The sequence below is a fragment of the Pan paniscus genome, chromosome 8, assembly GCF_029289425.2.
Source record: "Pan paniscus chromosome 8, NHGRI_mPanPan1-v2.0_pri, whole genome shotgun sequence".
In the NCBI taxonomy this organism is placed as follows: Eukaryota; Metazoa; Chordata; class Mammalia; order Primates; family Hominidae; genus Pan; species Pan paniscus.
In genome coordinates, this window is record NC_073257.2 from 114116249 (window position 1) to 114138896 (window position 22648).

Below are 22648 nucleotides of genomic sequence, written 5' to 3' on the forward strand. Positions count from 1 at the left end.
CCCTCTACAGATTCTCTGCCACAAAGACCCCCTTCCCTCCCCTGAGAATTTCTCCCGTGTCCCTACATCCAGTGCAGAGGGTGGTCCCAGCACTGGGTGGTATGCCAACTATGACTCTCCATCTCCCAGGAGACACAGCCTTCATCATCCTGCGTAAGCGGCCACTCATCTTTATTCACTGGTACCACCACAGCACAGTGCTCGTGTACACAAGCTTTGGATACAAGAACAAAGTGCCTGCAGGAGGCTGGTTCGCCACCATGAACTTTGGTGTTCATGCCATCATGTACACCTACTACACTCTGAAGGCTGCCAACGTGAAGCCCCCCAAGATGCTGCCCATGCTCATCACCAGCCTGCAGATCTTGCAGATGTTTGTAGGAGCCATCGTCAGCATCCTCACGTACATCTGGAGGCAGGATCAGGGATGCCACACCACGATGGAACACTTATTCTGGTCCTTCATCTTGTATATGACCTATTTCATCCTCTTTGCCCACTTCTTCCACCAGACCTACATCAGGCCCAAGGTCAAAGCCAAGACCAAGAGCCAGTGAAGGTCTGGAGAGAACAATGAAGCTCCAGGCTCTCTCTTCTCCAGGGCACCAAGAGGCTGGGCTTAGTTTTGGGAGAATGATTAGGTTGCCTTACCTGCATGGTTTCCCCAGAGGATGTGTGCCCCAAGGTGGCTGGAATTTTTGACAGACAAGAAGGGTGACCCTGGGATGGGGGTGTGGTCTGTTACTTTAATGTTTCTGTTTTTAATGTGAAGGCCAAGCAGGCCCTGGGATGGGAGTGGGGCGGAGGAGGGTCCCAAGAGCTGATTATTTAATTTCTATCCAGAAATCTTTCTTCTTCTTGCTCTGTTTTTTTAAATTAAAGATGTCAACAAAATTTTGAGAGTTGGGGGATTTGGGGGAAAAGAGGGCTGCTGTGATGGCAGGAGGCTGCTACCAAGGGGATGATCTGCAGGTGGGACGCCTGAGGGTGTGTGGAAGGGTGAGAGGCACACACACAGACACTGAAAGAATCCTAGGCCTGGTAGGCACTTAACAAATGTCTGTTACAGACCAGAATTTTATTGCTGTTAGAGACCCAAGCCCCTCATAGGAACAGTGAGAAACAGGTGCAGAAAGGCGGAGTAACTTTATCTAAAGTCATAGGCTCCCTCAATAGCAGAGCTGACACCTACAAGGAAGCGTTGGAGACCAGATCTACCAGCTAGCCTCCCTGAGACCACGAGGTGGCGCCGCAGCACCGGCTGTGGCCGATGCCAGCCAGGTAGCCGGTTTCCCACGTCCCCCGCACGCACGCACCTCTTTGCTGCAGGAATCCCGGGCTGCCCCGACCTGGAGTAGGGGGAGGGTGGTGAGTGGGACTGAATCCCTAGAAGCCTGGACCCTCACTTCGTTCCTGTACATCCAGCTCGCCTGTAGACAGTGGGGGAGGATGAAGGGAAGAGGACTCAAGCGCAACTCTGAATCATCACGCCTTCGACAGTCCGCGCACGTTTATTTCATTTATCTTTGAAAACGAGGGAGGGGAAGCCTGGAGAAGGCGGGATGGGCCAAGGGTGAGTTGGCCCCCGGGGAGCTGGTCCCTGTTCCTGGCTTTAGTCCCAGGGGCGCGGTCTGTGTGTAGGGCCTAGTCCACCCCTCAGGGCTGGGAGGGGAAGGCCCTCTCCTGAGCCGGTGCCCCCCAGCTGCCCAAACACCCCTTTCAGACCCTGGGGCGGGAGCAAGCCAGTCAAAATGACCCCAGTCCGCGGAGGCTGTGAATCGTTGCCCCCGCCCTCGGGGATGATCTACGGGCGGGGCCGCTCATACGGGCCTTTCCACGGCGTACTGGCACGGACTAAGGTTGGCTGCCGGGGGCGGCCCGTGCACAGCGGGGTAGCTGAAGGAGGCGTGCTGTTTGGCTTTGAGCCGCAGGCTGGCCAGGCTCGAGTTACACGGGTCCCGATAGACGTAGGGGGAAGAGGCGGCAGCCGCGGCGGCGGCGGCGGCCGAGGCATAAGGGCAGGACACGGCCCCGGAGGACACGGCGGCCGGAGCCAGCCCGGGGGGGCCCCCGCCCAGGCCCTGCAGGGCCCCAGGCCCTGGCACGGTGCCCGGGGCAGCCGCGGCGGAGGGCACCATGGAGGCGGCGATGGAGCTGGGTGGCGAGAAGACGGGCTGCGAAGCCAGAGGCCCCACGTTGACCGAGTTGAAGGCGAATGGAAAGGTCTTGGCGGCGAGCGGCGGGGCAAGCGCCTTGGGCGGCCAGTTGCCGTACGAGTAGCCGGGGTACACCTCCTCGTAGGGCGGCACCAGCCCCCCGAGCGGCGCCGCGAAGCTGCCTTTGCATAGCTCGGCCTGCTGGCTGCGCTCGCGCTTCCGCCATTTGGCGCGCCGGTTCTTGAACCACACCTGCGGGCACGGGAGAAAGGCGGTCAGGGCCCGGGGCCGGGTCCCAGCGGCTGAAGGGCGGGCCACCCCGACGGGGCTTCCAGCCGGGGCCCTGCGGTCAATAAACGAGATGAGGTGGCTAGAGACGGGGTGGGAGGGAAGGAGCGCACGGAGTCCGGGGTCGGAGAACAGAAGGCGCGGGCGGCAGGACCGAGTCATCGGCGCCAGGGTCTGGCGGGACAGTAGGATGGGGTTGAGGAGGGGTGGTGAGGGGAAGGAGAGACGGTGTCAGGGCCGAAGAAGCGCGCGGTCCGAGTAGTAGGGAGCAGTGGGAGCAGAGGCTGGAGGTTGGCGAGCAAGAGACCGCGTGGGGCTGCGGCCGGGAGCCAGGGTCCGGGATCCGGGGTCCGAGGGAGGGGGCAGGTGGGGTGGAACCGCTGGCCGCCGGGTCGCAGGCTGAGCGCGGAGGGCCCGCGCGGGTGCGAGTCGCGGGTCTGGAGAGCATACCCGCACGCGGGCCTCGGTGAGGTTGGTCCACACGGCGATCTCCTCGCGCGTGCTCATGTCGGGGTAGCGGTTCCTCTGGAAGGTCGCCTCTAGCTCCTGTAGCTGCTGGCTGGTGAAGTGCGTGCGCTGCCGCCGCTGCTTCTTTTTCAGCGAACCGTCCTCTGGGGAGCCGCCGGGCAGCGAAGCCGAGGCCTTTTCTGAGTCTGGGGGCCAGAGTGGGGGCAGGTCACAGAGCGCCCAAGCCAGCGCATATTCTCCGGCTCGGGGACCTCCTAAGCCACTCGCTGGCTCCCACCGGGGCTGCCCAGCCGGGGTCCCACCCGCACTGGGGATGAAGCTGTTATGTCCTGCACCCCCGGAAGGGGGCGCGCTTACCGCTGTGCTCCTGGCCCTTGCAGCCGTGCTCTGGGAGCTGGGGGTGCGGAGTGCCAGCGTCTGACAGCGACAGGGCAGGGCTCCGGGCCTCTGCCTCGCTGAGCAGGCCGAACTCCATGGAGGGAGGGCTCTGGAGGCGAGAGAAGACACAGACCAGGGTAATGGGGGTAAAATCTCCGGCTTAGCTAGGTCCCAGCAGCGTTTCCCCGTAAATTCCCTGGCGCCTTTCTCAACCCCAGCCTTAAAGCTGGGGCTGCGTGGGGCTCCTTAGGATAGAATCGGGAAATAGCATCCTAAGGACGCAGAGGTGCATGCTGAGAGGTTCTCTGCATAGATATATAAACTAGACTTCGTTTCGTTTACTGTTGGGAACTAGAACTGTGCCAGGTATACAGTTGGGGTTCAATATTTATTGAATTAATAAAAATGTAGACTATAGGCCGGGCGCAGTGGCTCACGCCTGTAATCCCAGCACTTTGGGAGGCCAAGGCGGGTGGCTCACCTGAGGTCAGGAGTTCGAGACCAGCCTGGCCAACATGGTAAAATCCCGTCCCTACTAAAAATACAAAAATTGCTGGGCGGGGTGGCACGTGCCTGTAATCTCAGCTACTCGGGAGGCTGAGGCAGGAGAATCGCTTGAACCTGGGAGGCGGAGGTTGCAGCGAGCCGAGATGGTGCTACTGCACTCCAGCCTGGGTGACAGAGCAAGATGCTGTCTCAAAAAACAACAACAACAAAATCTACACTATAGCACACTACATACCCTATACTACATCTGCAAAAACTTAAAATCCTTCTCACCTGAATGCTTAGTATCCCCCTATACTCATACATGGTCCTCAGCCAATCATACCTGAGACACAGACCAGATGTCTGTTACCCATTCTCCTTAGGACAGATTGTATTTTGAACCAGACCTGATATTTCTCCCTTAAGAATAATGTATACTTACTGTGAGCCTTTACCTCATTCTCTCTCCCCTCACAAGAATACGTCAAGTATGATCATCCTTTTTCTGCTGAGGAAACCGTAACTTGAAGGAACTTGATGAGGCTCACAGAGCTTGTAAGCAGTGGGATTGAGATCTGAACTAGGTCTGTGAGACTCCTAATGCTTTTTCTTTGTTTGCTTTTTATTTTTCTTTTATTATTATTTTATTTTTCTGATCCAGTCAACTCAGAACGCTTGTTTTCTCACACTGTGCTTTCTGGGGCCTTCCCTCGAGATTCGCTCAGGGACTCAGCTGCAGTTCTAGCCTGGCCTTGCTTGGGTCGGCTTCAGCTAGGGCAGCGCTGCTTTGATCTGTTTCGTTTATGACTTCTTTCTTTTTTTTTTTCCTTCTTTTTTTTTTTTGAGATGGAGTCTCGCTTTGTTGCCCAGGCTGGAGTGCAGTGGTATGATCTCGGCTCACTGCAACCTCCACCTCCAGGGTTCAAGCTATTCTCCTGCCTCAGCCTCCCATGTAGCTGGGACTACAGGCACGTGCCACCACGCCCGGCTAATTTTTGTATTTTTAGTAGAGACGGGGTTTCACCATGTTGGCTAGGCTGGTCTCGAACTCCTCATCGCTGGTGATATGCCTGCCTCGGCCTCCCAAAGTGCTGGAATTACAGGTGTGAGCCACCATGCCCAGCCTGTTTTGTTTATTATTTCTGAAGAGATTTCATTTGAAAGAAGGTAACAAGATCAAACACAAGTATAAAAACCACTGGGTGCTTGGGCCGGGCCTGGTCTCATGCCTGCACCGACACACACTGCATCCCACCAGTGACTGCTCCACTCATGGACAGCCTCTACCAAGCCTGCTCCAGGCCATAGGCAGGAGCTTCATTAGACCACCTTCCTACTCATACTTCCTTTCCCAAACCTAGCCTCACATTGCCCAGGAGCCTCCCAGGGTCCTTCTCCAAGTTTCCCCCGCAGGGTCCCCTTTTCTGCCTGCTCTCCCAGGACCCCTCTGCTGGGAGGAAGGGAAATGGGCAATACTGGGGCTCAAGACTCTGGGTGCCTTTTGGTTGGAGGAGAACAGAAGGAGGCTAGGGACAGAGGGAAGGGGTAGAGAGCTGAGTGGGAGGGGCCTCTCTGCCTCTCTCACCCCTTCCCCATTAACAGGGGCTTAATGCAGGCTGCACAGGATGGCATTAATGTGGTGGATTAGCCTAGATTGAGATGTGTGTCACTTGGCTGCTCTGGATTTATTAGGAGCCTTTCTCAGGGAGGTGCAGATGGGCAGCAGCCTGTATTTGCACATGGTAATGCCCCCTTCAACAGCTCAGAGATCACAGCTGTGCCCCCACTCCCCACCCCACCTCTCAAGCCAGGTTGGGAGTGGAACCGAGGTCAAGGCAGGAGGTTGAGAAAGAGTCCCTGCTCTTTCCACAGGCAGAGGGGTCTAGATCTTGGACCTTTTATTGGGTGTGAAGAGACAGGGCTGGAGGGAACCCAGGACAGGAGAAAAGTCAGGCCAGAACTGGAGGTGTGCTCAGCTTACTTCCCCTTCCAGGTCGGGTCAGGTCAGGGGGTTTGGAGCTGGAAAACTTTGGCCAACAATGCTCTGATGGAAGGGAGATGTCCCTGAGAAGGAACTATGGTAGCCTTGGCTGGGAAGATGAGGGAGGAAGGGTTAGAACTGAGAGTTGGAAAAAGGGGTGCTCTGAAGTCTCCCCTTACTTCATACCCAAGATGCCCTTGAAATGCAAATCATCCCCCTGACTTTTCCAGAGGCCATGGAAGCAACATGGAGCTGGGGAAAAAACCCAGAGAGGGGTTTACCTGTGGGAAAAGCAGTCCCACCCTTGCCACCTAGCCTTCCAGTCAGCTTTGGCTCCCGACTTGCAGTTTTCCAAATTACCCTGTCCCCAGCGTTCCATACCTGCATCTTGCTTTCACTTTATTTCAGCAGAGGGAGGCAGGGTGAGAAGGGATATGGGCGAGGAAAAGCCGAGGCCAGAAAGCCGAGTTCAGGCTGCGTGTTCCCAGAGACAGACAGACACATGTGCAGACACACACAGGCCCCCACTCAGACATAATAAGCACTTGGACTTGGAGCTAGGGGCACACAAACACACACTCTCCCACACATGCGCTGCCACATCCAGGCAGACAGACACGTACCGTCACACAGTCTCCTCTCTGTGACAGGGACAGCTGCCGGGGCTGTTTTGGAGCTAGCCATTATTACCCTTCCCCCACCCCACCCCCACCGCCTCCCTGGCCCCTCTGAACCTCAGCTCTCAGTCCCAGGAGCTAAGGACTCTGTGTGGGGGAGGAGCAGGCCAAGGGGCCAGGGGAGTGTTCTGCACTGGATGCTGCTGAGTGAGGAGAAGGCATGAGAATGCTGGAGCTAGAGGATGGGGTGGGGAGGAGGGGCAGAAAGTGCCCAGGCCCCTCTCAGGAAAGTCATCTGGTATAGCCCAAAGAAATTAGGTTTAGAGTCAGCAGATCTAGATTCACGTCCTGGCTGTACAACTTACTAGCTGTGTGTCCTCGGCAAGTTACTTTACCTCTCTGAGCACATTTCTTCATCTCCGAAAGGAAGTTCATGATCCCTTCCCTACTTACCTTCAGTGTTGTTATAAGGTTTAGATAAAAACATAAACATGTAAATATGAGTAGGGATAAAACTCTACCTGAGTAGTTTTTTTTCCTCACTCATTAAACAAATGTTTATTTAGCACATTCTATGAGCTGGGCATTGAGTTAGGCACTGAGGGTGGAGTGGTGGCTAAGATCTCATCCCTGTGTCTGCCCTTCCTTGAGTGAGTCATCTGCCCAGACTCTGTATCCTCCAGTGAGGTGTTTCCCTGGTGAATGAAGGTGAGTACGCTGCATTACTGAGAGATAGGCAACACATGCTGCGAACACTCTGTCCTGAGCATAGATGACCCAGTCAACAAGGTAACAGCAAAATGGGCAGAGTAACCCAAGCTGGGAGCCACTTTGGGGACAAGGGACTGGTAGAGGAAAGAATGAAGCCTTTAGGCTCTTGCATGGGCTAGTAACAGCAGAGAGAGGAGCCACAGCTGAGAAGGGACCTGACCGTGAAACTGAAGAGAGAAGGAAAGAACAGTAAAGCCAGGCAGGCAATAGAGAGATGGAAGGGTGGGGGCATAGACCTCTAGCCGACTCACGTCCGGGTGGGCTGGTCAGGCAAAGGCTGGGGGCGCCAAGCTGTTGTCTGAGCTGGAGACAGGCTGGCTGAAGATTAAGCTCCCCCAAACTGCTGGAGGTCAGGAAGCTAGGGAGTTGGGACTGAGGCCAGGGACTTCGCCTCACTCAGTGGATAGGGAAGAACAAGCAGTAGGTCTGGAAGCCGCAGGATTGGTTGATGCTAGTAAGAAATGCCCAGGCAGGGACAGAGAGAGTCAGAAGATAACAGTGATGGTGAGTCCAGCTCTGGAAGGGGGCTGCCGGCCCCACCCCTAGACTTTTTGCCACACCCTGCTAGGGATGTGAGGGATGTGTGGCCCAGTCCCACTGGTATCAGGGTGGCAATCCCAGGCACAGGGAGTACAGAGGGCCTACAGGTATGCTCTGATTCTGTAGTACAGGCTGGAATTACAGGAAGCCTGGTCATGGACTGCAGCAAGAATGAAATATCCAGGACATATGAAGGTGGAGAGCAGATCCCAGGCCAGGGAGGCCACAGTGGGGAGGCCATGGTTTCCAAGAGACACAACCCCATGGCAATAAGTCAGCTGTCATGTGGACCCACTTAAGTCCTGAAGCCAGAGAGGTAGACCAGGGACATAGTGAGGGCCCACAATCGGTTGCAATAATAATGCCTGAGGCTGGAGGCATAACCTGGAACTCAAATAGGAGAAAACCTTTCTCTTTCAGGGGCTAAATGGAGAGGAGATGAGAGGAGCTGGAGTTGTGATGTTTTCATCTTATAAACATGAAACTGAAGTGAGGTCCTTAAGTGGACATGGCTGCATGTTCATTAGGGACGCTGAGCACCCAGACTCTATGGTTTGCTGAACTGCAGTGTGCAAATGGGAGCAAATCGAGACACATTTGCAGCAAAGATTTGAAGCACTCAAGTTATTAAGGGACGATTCGGGGATCAGAGAAATGACTCCACAGTCTTCCTGCTCTTCCTTGCTTCCTTCCTTCAGCAAGTATTAGGTGTTAAGAGGGATCCCAAGAACAGTAAGGCAGAGACCCTATCTTGTAGGAGTCTGCAGTGTAGGGAGGCAAACAGAGCACAGGATGGAAAGATGGACCGCATGGGTCTGACTCCCAGACTGTGGGAGATCAGAGAGAGGGAAGCCCATGGAAGGTGGTACCAAGTGTTGGGAGCTCAGAGAATATAGGCACGTGACTGAATTGGGAGTTCAAGAGGCAGAGAAGGGGTATGGCATTCTAAATAATCAGCAGTGTTGGGAATAAGCTGGCAGGCCGGGAGGGCAGTGGTGAGCCTAGGTTAGTCAGAGTCTCAGTGTAGGCCACGGGAGATCTGCAGAGAGAAACGAGTCAAACCGAGGGGGCCTCCAATGGGGGACAAGGGGCAGTGGTTCAGATTTGACAAAGTCTAGGCTACAGTATGTCCAGCTTTTTCATCAAAAACCCCTAAGATTCACACTGAGCAACAGCCCTGAATAAAGAAAAAAACCCTAAGACCAGTCAAAAACAACATCTACTAGAAAACAGAAGCATGACCTGAAACAGCTGCCACTAGTATGAAATTGTTTTGAGGTCACCAGCTTTATGTTAAAAATGCAAACAAATTTTTCGTTCTATTCCATACTTTAGTCATGGAATATAAAATATTTTAATATAAAAATAAAGCTTTTTTTAATATAAAACCCCCCAATCTTCAAGTGATATCGCCACACCAGGAAGATGGGCCCTGTTTAGACTGTGTGTCATGCCTCCTCCACTCCCGTACTGCCCTCCTCCCCCCCCCCCACTATGAGAAGCAATGCACCAAGCAGTAGGGGTCACTGGAGGCTTGTATCCAGGGGTGTGACAAAAAACAGCATCTTTGTGACCTTTATTTGACCATGGTGAGCAGAAAGGGTTGGGCAGGGAAGAAATAGGAAAGGAGAAACTATTAACTGAAAGGTGTAAAAAAGGCCCCGGGGCAGGACAATGGGAAAGGAGAGATAGAGTTTTGAAAGTTATTCCTCTCTGTCTTCCCCCAACTCTTACCCCACTGATGATCTTTTCCTTTTCCTCCCCATCATTCTTTTCATGAGTCCCTGGCAGTGGCCATGGACACCCTAGACACCCCAAAGCTCAGGACCTAATGGATCCTTCAGGTTAGTCTAGGAGGCATCATTTAGTGTGAATGGAGAAGAAAAGATTCTACTGGCCCCATCCTTCAGTCACCACAAGTCAGCTCTAGCCTGCTGCGTTTGCCCTCCCGTCCTGAACCTGAGTCCTGGGCCAATGTTCCCATCCCTGAGCAGGAGGCAGGCAGAGATATTTGGCCTGGTAGACAGGCTGAGCATTTGGGGAGCTCCCCAGAGTTCTCAGACAGAGGCAGGGGTAGTGGCCAGCATCTGAAGTCCGCGATAGGGTGGCCCGTCTGTCATTAAGATCCCTCCTATGGCTGCATCAGGGATGAGATTAGGCTGCTCTAAGTCTCAGCCCCACTTTTCCAAACAAAGATTCTGCAGCTTGGGCATAATAATAGCAGTGCTTCTTATTTCTATGATGCTCCTCCATTTGCAGAGGGCCTTCACAGACATAATTTCATTTAACTCGCACAACTGCCCTGCATGGCTGGAGTGCCTATCCCCATTACACCTCTAAGAAGGCAGGATGCAAGGTTACACAGTTTGAAGATATTTGAAGAGATTCAAACCATCTAGTTCTGCTCTTTCCATGCCTCACTCCCTCCACCCGGTAGCCATTTGTGACTCTGACATGTGCTGATCCTTCCAAACCCTGAAGGATTCCATTTCTACTTCCTGCCTCTACCATCTCTCTGGAAATGAGCTCTGGAAGTATGCTGCCCACTGTGTGCCAAAGAACATTTTTCTATTCATCCTGAGCTTGCATCACTCCAGTTCTAAAAGGCCCCCTCATCTCCAGTTTCAAGATTTGGGGAGCAAGCAATCCTTCTGCATATCTAGGTCTTTTATTATGCTGTAGATTTCCATCCTGTCTCACCTTCCAGAGGACTAAACTTTGAAATTTGCCCTCGCCAGCAACCCCTGGCTCCCCATTCTGCCAATCATTCTCTGACCCTACTCTAGGCCCATGACATTCTTCCTAAGAGCCAGTGACCAGGCATGCGTTCAGTTACAAGGCTTTATGCAAGGGTGGGAAAAGGTTCTGTCTTTTGTTTCCAATCACCTTCATTATGATACCACCTCTTTGGCCTTTTTGGCAAAAGCCAACTTTGAGCTAAAGTCTTCAGGGAACCATCTGTAATGCTTTCCCTGTTCCTTTCCTGACACAGAGCCCTTCATTTCACCTATAATTTCAGTGATTTTATGGGAGCACAGCAATGGGAGCACAAGCCCCTGAAAAGTGTATCAGAATGTGATGGGGATAATTGTGGTGTGTCTTTATATTGATCAAAATAGGGCAAATGAAAAACAAAAGTTGAGAATCCTAGCCAGTAATAAGCAAACTTTAGAACTGAGGAATGGACATGGGAGTGTGGGGAATACGTATTATATGTCACTCACAGGTGAAGGGTAAGAAAGGTTGAAACCACTGTTTAGATTACTCATTGCTAAATACAATGCCTTGCACTTGTCCTTGTGAAAACTCAGTCCCCAGCTGGGCTATCTCGCTCACTTATATGGACTCGTTCTCCCTGTTCTGTCCTCTTCAGCATAATTGAGCTGTGGTTAGAATTGGGGTCAGGGTGGATGGTCACTGTATGGGCCCAGCAGAGTCAGGGCTGTATCCCAGCTGCAGGGAAAGTAAATCCGGCTGTTAGGTAGGGCCAAGACATCCTTCCCAACCAGACTGAGAGGGCCAGATAGCCCCCTGTTGGACTCCAGAGTCTGGATTCCATGAGCCTCCTTCCCACCTCCGCTCAGCCACCAGAGTGGTGTTGGGACTGGTAGGGCTGAGGAAGCAAAAGGGAAACAGGACCACAGGGTTTGCTTTGCTAATGGGGCTGTAGTTTTCTCTTCTGGCCTGGGCTCCTGCCCACTGTAGGGAAGGAGCCATTGGTCGGCTGATACTCCAGCAAGGAGTCTGGGGGGTGTCTGGTTAATTGTATTGGAATTAGGGGGCAACTGAGGCTGCCAGGGGCTTGTACCCAGCTCCTTCCTGTTTTCCCATTGCCTTTTGTCACCTATTCCTTCCTTTCCTGGTCTTGATTCCCACTAGCAGGCTCCTCATTGGCCTTCTGTCCTCAAATTTGGATTCTGGAAGTACAGAGTGATGCTCTGATCTATTCTGAATTGAAGGGGGCATGTGTCCCAGCCCACCTCACCCCAAGGCCAGGCTGCAGCCTTTACTCTCGCTCCCTGCTCACAGCTTCGCAGCCCGAAGGAGCTGAAACAAGTTTGCAAAGTGTGAGCTGGGATTTGAGGTGACCCACCGCAGCCGACCCCATCGCACACGCAGCAGCTGGGCAGGCGCTGCTGGGTAGATGGACATGCCACCCAGCCAGGGACATTCTGTCCACCACTGCCAGACACAACTCCCGCTCCGGAGAGACCCACTTCGCTACCCGGACATTCTGTCCGCTCCGAGCCCCATGCACCGCGGACATTCTGTCCGATTCTGAGGCGGCCTCAAGTCAGGACCCTTCTGGGCCCAGACACCCCAAGCCAGATCCACTATACCCGCCGCCTGGTCACTCTGATCCGCACAGCGGCCATCTGACTCAGTCGCGGCCGGGCTCTCACAACACAGCTCCTATTCCAACTGCGGAGCAGCTGGGAAGAGAAGCGTGTGCGACCAGGCGCACCCCGGCTCCCAGCCCCAGGAGTCTGAGCCTAGGCCGAGGGGCATCGGGCACCGTCAACTGCCCCCACACTGGGGGCCGCCCCGCCAGCTCCCCCGCTGGCCAGGGCCTCTGTAACCCCTTTCGCTCCCTGGCCGCCTGCCCCGTGCCCTGGGATTCCAGGGCGCTTTCTGGTAATGGTTTCCAGACTCCCTACTCCCTGCCTCGCGAAGCCCCTATCCTGGTTTCAAGTCTCCGGCTTCGTTCCGGATCCTCTGAGTCTCCCCCTTCCCTATCCCCTGGTTCTTACCCTGAGTTTCCCTTTTCCCAAGTCCTGGCCCCAGGTCTGCAGTCCGCCCTCCCATTCTCGACCTGTTCCCGAGGCACCGGAGTTCAGCTGCCCCAGGTCTCGTTTTAGGGATTCCAAGGTCCAGCAATAGCTCCTCGGCCCCATGAGCCCCTGTCCTTAGAATGGTCAAACACTCACAGTGCGTCCTGCAACAGGCAGACTCCCAGTAGCGGCGGCTGCGGCGGCGATCTAGAGGGCAGGCAGGGGCCAGGGGCCGGGCACCCGGCCGGAGTGGGGGCCGCCCCCCTGCTCCCGGGCCGCCTCTCCGCTCGGGCGCTCCTGGACTCTTGGAGGGAGTGAGCCTCACCGCGTACTGCCACCCCCAGCCGGCGCCCATTCACTTTATGGCAGACCAGGGCGCCCCCAGCCCGCCGCGGCGAGCCGCGCGCGTCAGGCCCCGCCCCTTTCCAGCTGCGCTGCTGGGGCTCCGCCCTTTCCAGCTGTGGATCTCCAGGCCCCGCCTTTGAGGGAGGGGTCTGGTCGGCGAGACGCCAAGAACCCCGCCCTCTGGCCAATCAGAAGCGCTCTTCAGCAACTCGGCCGCGCCCCTCCCCACGTGGCAGAGACCGCGCTCCGGCTAGGACGCTTAGGCAGAGCCAAGTGGGCGAGAGTAGAGTGGTCCCGGTAGCCACGGGTAAAAGGGATCGGCTGGCAGCGAAGTGGGTTGGGCCGCTACCCCGAGGAAAGTGGATCGGCGCCAGGTGGGAAGGCGCACGGGGCCGCCGGGTCTCAGCGCTCAGACTTCTCTGCCACTCAAGTTTCGCCGATTTTCTCCACTTGTCGCTGTCCGTCTCTCCTCCCTTTTGTCTCTGTTCCAATCCTCCCACGTCTCGCCTTTCTTTCCTCTTCTTTCTCCTCAGCCGCTTCGCTCCTGCTGTTTACCATTCTCCTTCCTCTGCCACTTTAAAAGACTCATTTCTCTTTCTCTCTGCTCCTCTTTCCTCATATCTTTCCTCTTCTTCATTTCCCCCTTCTTCTCCAAGGAAGGTGACTTCGGGGAGACAGCAGGGTTTGGAATGATACAAACCAAAGTAGTATTCCAACGCTGCCACGAACTGCACCATCACTGAGTGAACTTGGACGAGTAACTATCATCTCCCTCCCCGCGCAAAGCAATTAAGAGGAGGTTCCTGCTGGATCTCAGGGCTTGGGCTGGGCACTCCAAAGGCATTGCCTTTCAGTCTGTACCCTTGTCTTGCTTAGGCTGTGCTCTCCCTCCTTCAGCAGGGCTGGTTTCCCGCTGGTGGTACCAGGTTAAGTCCTGTGGGCAAGGTGTGGCCTTGGTGCCTGCTGGTTAGGAATTTGCAAGGGACAGGACAGATGACCAAGGAACATCCTGGCAGACTGTGACTTCGGCCCTCTCTGACTTAGGCCTCAATTTCCAGGAAACAGGCTCCTTCTCTTCTCCCAGTTAGGCTATGTTGCTTGGGTGCTCCTAAGAGCCTAAGCCCAGGCCGGACACGGTGGCTCATGCCTGTAATCCCAGCACTTTGGGAGGCCGAGGCGGGCGGATCACAAGGTCAGGAGATTGAGACCATCCTGGCTAACACGGTGAAACCCCATCTCTACTAAAAAATACAAAAAATTAGCCAGGCTTGGTGGCGGGTGCCTGCAGTCTCAGCTACTGGGGAGGCTGAGGCAGAAGAATGGCGTGAACCCAGGAGGCGGAGCTTGCAGTGAGCTGAGATCGCGCCACTGCACTCCAGACTGGGCGACAGAGCAAGACTCTGTCTCAAAAAAAAAAAAAAAAAAGAGCCTAAGCCCAGTCACACACAATATGCCCCTAAGGCAAATCTGAGCAGTCATGTCTTGACTGTTCAGTGACTCCCATTGCCCTTAGGATAAAGGTCAAGCTCCCTAGCCTGGCATACAAGACCTTCAGGACCTGACCTTGTCTTCATCTCCAATTTCCTAGTAGTGTCCTGCACACCTCTGGCCCTTCCTGTGAAAGTAACCCATCTTTATATTGTCAATTCCTACTCCTCCGATGTTCCACTCAAGCCTTATTTTCTCTGGGAAGCCTTTTCTGAACTCTCAGTTTAGCCCCTTGCTCTCATGACCCTCAGTGTATACCTTCTATTACACCACCCACCATATTGAAGGGATCAGCTTATGTGTTGTCTGCTATGATAATAAAATTTAGGAGGGTAAGGACCATGTCTATTATTCCCAGGCATAATGTAGAATCTCAATAAATGTCACACTGATATCTATGAGGAAGATGTTCTGCCTGGTAAGATGATGATTAGTGGTTAGGAGGGACTAGGGAATTGTCATCTCTCTCCTCCCCATCTCTATTGCACAATCACATGCTTTTAGAATGATGAATTTCTGGAGGTATGTAGAAGTAGATATTGGCGAGCAGAAATTTTTGGCCCACTTAGAGGATTTTCCAATCGGCTTTCCAGGACCTCTCAATCTGAGACAGGCCCAGGACACCAACTCTCAGTTTTCAAATGAAGAGGAAAATGGCTCTGAGGTAATGTGGAAAGAGGTGCTATGATGGTATATCCTCTTTCCCTGACTCTCTTTGGGTGATAGAGGCTAGATCTTCAGCTGGACCCACCGACCAGAAGCCCAATGCGCAGGTGTAGGAAGTTACTGAGGGGTTCTTCACGTCTGATATCTGATGGGTGCTTTACACTAGAGCATCGTGGCCAGGTGTGGTGGCTCACACCTGTAATCTCAACACTTTGGGAGGCTGAGGCGGGTGGATCACCTGAGGTCAGGAGTTCGAGACCAGCCTGTCCAACATGGTGAAACCCCATCTCTACTAAAAATACAAAAATTAGCCTGGTGTGGTGGCAGATGCCTGTAATCCCAGCTACTTGGGAGGCTGAGGCAGGAGAATCACTTGAACCCAGGAGGTGGAGGTTGCAGTGAGCCAAGATCACAGCACTGCACTCCATCCTGGATGACAAAGCAAGACTCTCTCAAAACAAACAAACAAACAAAAAACAAAAAAACAAAACAAAACAAAAAAATAGCGCATCGTAGCACACGGATGGTCTTTGGATGTCTGGTTTTGAGACTGCTTTCCTATGTGGTTAGTTATAGAGCTTCCCTGGACTTGGGTCGTCCATAATTGGGAGGATGTATGGAAAGAATTAGGTATTTTTTTTTCACTGCCTCCCAGCAGCTTCTCCAGGTCTGCAGGGACACTGGGGCTCTAGTGTCCCAAATAGGCTGGGAATTTCATGATTCAGTCTCCTAGGAGAAAACCCATCCTCTTGTCCTCTTCTCACGCATTCTCACTTCCAGGTAATACAGGTAATTCTAAATAGCTTAGTAACCTCTATCATCTCTTGCAAGGGGAGGAGGCAGCTGGGGGAAGACAGTGAAAACAGGTGGGCATCCAACCCTCAGGCCCCTTAGCGTTTCTAAGGCAAACAAGAAAGACTTCTGTTTCCTATCACTGATGAGGTGGGCTAAGCTGTGTATTTAGCCTGGTGGATAAGGCCCGTCAAAGGCTTGGTATGAAAGGCAGACCGGGAGTCAAAGCCCGATATACTAAGGCATAAGAGGTGACAAAAGGCGATGAAAAGAGTTGGCCTGGGGGTGAGGAGACCCAGGGGTTCGTCTCTCTGCTCTGCTATTTACTAATTATGTGAACATGGGCCCAGCCTTCCACCCTGGGGCTGTTTCCTATAATGTAAAATGAAGAGACTTAAATTAGATATCCAGGGCTTCTGCTACGTCCCATTTTCTCTATTTCTGGATGATGGGAGTGGGGCAGAGGACGCTGAAACAGAGTTGGGACGTGACAGACATAACTGTGAGAAGCCACGACAGGGAAGGTGGACAAGAGGGCGAGGAGAGCAGGGTGTGGAATAGATCGCTGGACTTGTTTTTAGAATGAAGGGAGCCCAGAGCTGCCTCGAAAAGGAGTGATTCCTCAAGGGGCATGGTCTTGGCCCAGGTAACTTTGATAATACGTGGACGGGGAGTAGGGATGCCCGCTCAAGTTCTCAAAGCGGACCCCGCCCCTTTCCAGCCAATTGTAGCCTTTCTCCCCATAATGCCCAGCAGCCACTGCCAAACCGCGCACTGCAACCGAACTCTACCTAACTCCACCTCTCTAGCCGCCCAGCCCAGTTCCTCATTTTTTATTGGTTTTTTAAACTGTCACTCAGAGAGTACTCGTATCCGTTGGTTGTCCCCTAACATACCCTTTCTTTCCCTTGTAATCTCGCCTCTTTAGGCACTACCCGCCTCCTGAAGCCAATTTCCTTTACTCGATTGGATAGTCGGAATGCTACTTTTCACGGTGCAAAGCTATGATTGGCTGCGCGCGGCAGGGCTCGCGCAGTTACCAGGCAGCGGGCTAGACTGAGGCTAGTTACCACGTCAGTGAGCTGACAGGGAAGGTACCCGGCTCTACTGCCCGTCCCGGCCGACTCATCCTGGCGGACTGTGCAGTCCCACCCTGACTTCGGCCTCAATTTCCAGGAAACAGGCTCCTTCTCTTCTCCCATCTGCTACCAGAGCCGGGAGAGCTGCCCGGAGACGCCTCCGGGGTGCGGGCTGGACATGAGCAGCGGCTGCCGGTCCTGGGACTAGGCCCCGCCATTTTGGATCCGCTGACAGGTCAGTGAAGTCTCTTCCTAGAGTTCCGGTGTCGTGAAGGCCGCCCTGACATCGCAATAGGGAATTAGTGGGAAGGGCCCTTAAATTGGGCGAGCCAAGGTGGGCTAAGGACGCAGCGGACAGGAATAAGACGAGGGAAGGGTTGTTGTGGGAGGGAACAGGGAGGTATGCAGGGGCAAAGGTCATGCCTCTGCCGCAGGAGGGGCGATTTCTGCTCTCATTACTGATCCTTTGCAGGTGCCCAAATCTTCTGTTTTCCCAGGCTTGACCTAGTATTTAGCTTCTCCTTTCCAGCGCTTTCTGCATCCTGAAGAGCCCAGTACTCAAAAGCTGAAAGCAAACCTAAGGAGCATTGTGTCTACTTTTATGGGTTTTCAGACTTTAGATGTGAAAGTCTCTCTAGATTCTGTACAGCGTCTACTTCTTTGTGATTGCCTCACTAATACAAAGGAACTGCTTCATTAATACTGAATGATGAACTAGTGCACCCTAGAATCAGGTTGTCAGCAGAGGGACGTGTGGAAGGCTTGAGGTTATAGCAGCACAGGGAACTGGGCTATGAGAAGGCTTCCCTCTTACAGGACAGCTCAGCTGCCAGTCTGGGTCTGTATGTAAACACTAGACTTATCTTCTGGGCCTGTTTGTTCCTTTATACAATCTTTCACAGGCATTCTTTTGTAGTGTATGTTTTTGTTGACATTTTTCTCTCAGATCTTCACTAAGGAGATGAGGCTTAATCATAAGGAAACCACTCTATTATGACATATTTGACTGACAGCAGAGAGAGATTTGAATACTGGCAAAGTTTGGTATTGTCGGCCTATTATGTTTAGTGGGCAAAAAGAGTCATGAGAGATTTTCAGCCAATTGTAGGGTCAGAGCCCCAGAGTGAATGATGGAACATAACCCTAGAGAGTAGTTTATGGCACTGTGATGACCTTTGATAAACTGCTGTGTTGTAAAGCTATAAAAGTCCACCAAGGGTAACGAATGCTTTTAGAAATAAGGAATAGTGTAGATGGTGTTTTTTAATGCACAATGTGGAAACTTGTGCATTAATTCAGGTATAAAAGGCACTCTAGGCCCTGTGGAGGATACAAATGGAAAGGTCTGCTTTGGGACTGCTCAGTTAATGCACTTCTTAAAAGTAGTAGCATGTATGTGCAGTGGCCTAGCTAGAGCATGTAGTAGGTTAAGAGCAGGATCAACCTAATACCTTTTGGTATGTAGTGGGCACTCAATAAACGTTATCTCTGTCTGGGATTAGTTTCAGTATGTGATCAGGACTTGTGGCCTGCTTTTGGCCCTGGCAGTCAGGAACACTTTGCACTTTTGCATGATGAGGTAGTAACAAGGAGGATCAAAACCTCATAGTGTCAGAAGAGAAAACTATTTAGGATCTTGGAATGACTAACTCAGTTTTTCCTACCTTTGTCCTTATGAAATTGAAATTTCATAATTTCCCTTTTCCCTTCCTACCTTCGTCCTTATGAAATTGAAATTTTTGTGTGTGTTGGGAGAAGGGGGATGGCATTATTTATGCTTCACGTGTGTTGATTTAGATGGAAATGGTACAGGAAACTATTTGCATTTTAACTTGCTGATCTAAGTTGTAGAATTCCTCCCCTCTCCCCGCCCCCAAAAAAGTAGTTGAACGCAGCAAATGAAATGACATACCTCAGGAGGTACCCAGGTTTGATGATCCTGCCTTGCTCACTTGGGCCATTGCGCTGTTGAGTTGATATGCTTTGCATAACAGGCAATCTAGTTTCTGGGTAGGCAGTGTGATCAATCCAGGATCCAGTCATCCTCAGTTGAGCCTAAGGGTGACTATAGAGGCATCAAAACGTTTTCTCTTTCTCTCTCTTTCCTTTTTTTAATCCTAAATGTCATTTCTAGATAGGAATAATTTTCTAGATAGGAATAATTCCCACTCCTACCCACAAATCAGAAAATTCATCTTTCAAATACAAGTCCCAAGCTTGTATTTGAGCTTCTTTTTAATGGTGTTTGTAGACAGTATGTTCCAGTCTTGACAGTGATGCTCATTGGCACAGTGGGAACTCAGGCTATAGACATATCTCCTCAGTAGCTGGGCACCAATCCCAGTTTCAGCTCAGAGTTCTCAAAGTTCCACTACTATTTTATTTCCCTCTTTTCCAGAAGTCAGGATGACTGCCACTTTCACATAATAACCTCATTGATAGGGTACTTAGAGTGGCTGCTGTGGGCAGCTAAAGAGGAAGAAGACACAGCTCTTGCTTTTGAGGAGACTCTATTTATAGAGTACTCACTGCAAGGATCACCCTAATCTTTGTATGACACTTCTCATTGATTGATCACACACTATATCCCTGTGGCTCTGTGTGACTGATTAGAATGATTCTGTTGTTGGGTTAATGGTGGGATTGAATTTAAGGGTGTATGTTTTTGTTGACATTTTATCCTCAGGCTAGAAGAGCTATGTAAATATAATGAGCTGCTGTTTAGCTGTTACTCTTTTTTTTTTTTTTAATATTTCAGTACGTTCAACTGCAGTTGTTTAACTAAATGAAAATATAATAAAGCAGTGTGCTGATTTGGAACCCCAATAATAATAGAGGTGATCATAGAAGTGATTATTTGTTCTAGTAGTAGTGGAAATTACCATAGATGCAATAGTAGTGTAAATGATCATGGAAGTATGATGGCAAAGTAATGGTTTGCCAATCATATAAACCAGGGGTTACGAGCTCATGTGCCTAAATGCCAGGCAGGTAATGTAAATGAGTTAATTGAGTCCCATGGGAATGTATTAGGATTAGTGGGGACTGTTGTGTACTGGACAACCCATGCCTTTATTTTTTTTTTTTGTCTTCAATTTTAATTTCTTTTTATTGAGACAGGGTCTTGCTCTGTCACCCCGGCTGGAGTGCAGAGGAGCGATCACAGCTCACTGCAGCCTTGACCTCTGGGCTCAAGTGATCTTCCTACCTCAGCCTCCCAAGTAGCTGGGACCACAGATGTGCGCCATCATGCCCAGCTAATTTTTTAATATTTTGTAGAGACAAGGTCTCACTGTATTGCTCAGGCTGGTTTCGAACTCCTAGACTCAAGCAGTCCTCCCACTTTTGCCTCCCAAAGTGCTGGGATTTTAGGAATGAACCACCATGCTCAACCCATTCCTTTATTTAGAAGAGCCAACTGCTCCTTTTTCAGCAGATTGTTACTGTTTTAGAATGCAGGCACAGAATGACCACTCTTTCTATTTTTCAGGAGAAACTGGAAATTTAGATCATTGTGTTTTCTAATTGTTGGAAACTAGTTAAAAGTATTTTTAAGCCTTTTTCAGGCCAAACAAAATATGTCTGTGGACTGGATTCTGCCCAATGGTTACTGGATGATGACCCTCAATAAACAAAATGGGCAGGCCTTATGAGACTTAATCACTGCAGTTCTCTATGCATAATCACATAGACTTTTTTTCTTTGTCCTACTCTGCCAGCTGTCACCTTTATACCTTGGGTGCCCTGAGTGGCTAAAAGATGGAGTGAGATAGAGAAGGTTTGTTTTATTTTTCATCTCCAAGCTGGCAGAAGGGACAGCTTTGGACATATTAGTAGCTTACCTTGTAAACGGTTTTTGAGATACTCTCAGAATCTCCACAGGGGGAGGAGATGGCATGCTAGAGCTGAGGTACCCTGGTCACCCGATTATCAGGTCTGGGAGGATTTTCCAGTGATGCATTGTCAGGGCACCAGCTTTTTTCCCAGTTTAACCTTCTTTTACTTCCACCCTTTAAGTAAATTTCTTGAGCTCAGTAAGTTGTTTCCTAGTTTAGTAACTTTGGTTATTCTCAATAAAGCACAGAACTATGATGTGTTCCTAGGCCAGCTCTGGAAATATTAAAAGCTCTGCATCTTTATTGTTTCTCTGGCTTTTTTTTTTTTCTCTGATGGAGTCTTGCTCTGTTGCCCAGGCTGGAGTGCAGTGGTGTGATCTTGGCTCACTGCAACCTCCGCCTCCTGGGTTCAAGCAATTCTCCTGCCTTAGCCTCCCAAGTAGCTGGGACTACAGGTGCGCGCCACCACACCCAGCTAATTTTTGTATTTTTAGTAGAGATGTAGTTTCACCATATTGGCCAGGCTGGTCTTGAACTCTTGACTTCGTGATCCGCCCGCCTCGGCCTCCCAAAGTGCTGGGATTATGGGTGTGAGCCAATGCGCCCAGCCTTCTCTGGCTTTTAAAGGGATTGAGTGAACATAAACCTTAGAAGGGCCTATTGCTGGTCCTTCAGCTCCCTACTACCATCTACCTTTTCAGAAAGTCCATCAGTTTTCTTGGTTTGCCCAGCTCTGTATTAGACACAAAGGCATCATGAAAAAGAAAAACAAAATTGCGCTTTTGCCTTTGGAGAATTTATTTGCTAGTTGGATAAGAATAATTTTTTTTTGAGACAGAGTCTCTCTCTGCCACCCAAGCTGGAATGCAGTGGTGTGAGATCTCGGCTGACTGCAACCTTTGCCTCTCAGGCTGAAGTGATCCTCCCATCTCAGCCTCCTGAGTAGCTGGGACTATAGGTGCGTGCCACCACGCCTGCCTGATTTTTGTGTTTTTTGTAGACACAGGATTTTACTATGTTGCCCAGAGTCCAGTGGTGTCATCATAGCCCATTGCAGCCTTGATTTTTTTGGCTCAACTGATCCTCTTACCTTAGGCTCCCTAGTGGCTGGGACTACAGGCATGTATCACTATGTCCCACTAATTTTTTTTTTTTTTTAAATTTATGTTGCCTAGGCTGGTCTCTGACTCCTGAGCTCAACCATTCCTCCTGCTTTGGCCTCCTAAAGTGCTGGGATTAAAGATGAGAGCTACTGCACCTGGCCAAGGAAATGTTTAAAAGTGATTAAGAGGCCGGGCGTGGTAGCTCATGCCTGTAATGCCAGCACTTTGGGAAGTCAAGGGAGGCAGATCACCTGAGGTCAGGAGTTAAAGGCCAGCCTGGCCAACATGGTGAAACGCTGTCTCTACTAAAAATATAAAAATTAGCTAGGCGTGGTGGTGGGCGCCTGTAATCCCAGCTACTCGGGAGGCTGAGGCAGGAGAATCACTTGAACCCTGGAGGTGGAGGTTGCAGTGAGCCGAGATTGCGCCACTGCACTCCAGCCTAGACGACAAGAGCGAAACTCCGTCTCAAAACAAACAACCAAACAAACACAAAACCAAACCCCATAAAAGTGATTAAGAAAAAAAAAACCACTTAAACACTAGTGTACTAAAACAGCTATTTAGAGCCAAAGAAAATAAGACATATATGAAGAATTGACAGTTACATTAAAAATTATATATTTCACAAAAATGTGAATGTGCAAATAACACTTAAGGAGATGTCAGGAAGATAGACGTGAAAAAAGAAGCATTATGATATGGCTGGTAGGTAAATGTGGGTTCTTTTTACCTGTATGGAAGGTTTGTAACTTCTGGTAGAGAAGCAAATATATATTATCAAAAAAAGGTTTGCCAGTGTGGCTCAGAGTTATTGTCTTCTATGAAGTCATTTTTCTCATGAGGTGGATGTGTGCTGTACCACTCTTGAAGAGTCAG

The 22648-nt window shown here is 51.1% G+C and overlaps 3 protein-coding genes across 8 annotated transcripts in view; 2 read left to right on the forward strand and 1 right to left on the reverse strand.

Annotated features, from left to right (window-relative positions):
- ELOVL3 (ELOVL fatty acid elongase 3) overlaps window positions 1-894 on the forward strand; it is a 45080-nt gene extending 44186 nt beyond the window's left edge. For both annotated transcript variants that reach the window (XM_055093316.2, XM_055093315.2), the window contains exon 5: window positions 130-894. In XM_055093316.2, the coding sequence (XP_054949291.1) occupies window positions 130-557 (428 nt within the window). In that variant the 3' untranslated portion in view covers window positions 558-894. The remainder of the gene's footprint in view (window positions 1-129) is intronic.
- A 183-nt stretch (window positions 895-1077) lies between these two features.
- Window positions 1078-16665, reverse strand: PITX3 (paired like homeodomain 3). Its single transcript, XM_024930485.3, has 4 exons — window positions 12617-16665; window positions 3270-3399; window positions 2895-3097; window positions 1078-2408 (listed from the first exon to the last, which is right to left on the reverse strand). The coding sequence occupies exons 2-4, from the start codon at window positions 3385-3387 to the stop codon at window positions 1821-1823; spliced, it is 909 nt and encodes a 302-aa protein (XP_024786253.2). The 5' UTR covers window positions 3388-3399; window positions 12617-16665; the 3' UTR covers window positions 1078-1820.
- Window positions 16666-16684: 19 nt separating this feature from the next.
- GBF1 (golgi brefeldin A resistant guanine nucleotide exchange factor 1) overlaps window positions 16685-22648 on the forward strand; it is a 137518-nt gene continuing 131554 nt past the window's right edge. For all 5 annotated transcript variants that reach the window (XM_055093319.2, XM_008950838.4, XM_003825513.6 and 2 more), the window contains exon 1: window positions 16685-17065. The gene's annotated coding sequence lies outside the window, so the exon portion shown is untranslated. The remainder of the gene's footprint in view (window positions 17066-22648) is intronic.

What these genes read in the sequence shown, in the direction of transcription:
- PITX3 (XM_024930485.3), bottom strand. Translation starts at nt 3,387, where the DNA reads ATGGAGTTCGGCCTGCTCAGCGAGGCAGAGGCCCGGAGCCCTGCCCTG. An exon ending in CAAGGGCCAGGAGCACAGCG is followed by an intron (nt 3,098 to 3,269) that starts GTAAGCGCGCCC and finishes TCTGGCCCCCAG; the next exon opens with ACTCAGAAAAGGCCTCGGCT. An exon ending in TCACCGAGGCCCGCGTGCGG is followed by an intron (nt 2,409 to 2,894) that starts GTATGCTCTCCA and finishes CCGTGCCCGCAG; the next exon opens with GTGTGGTTCAAGAACCGGCG.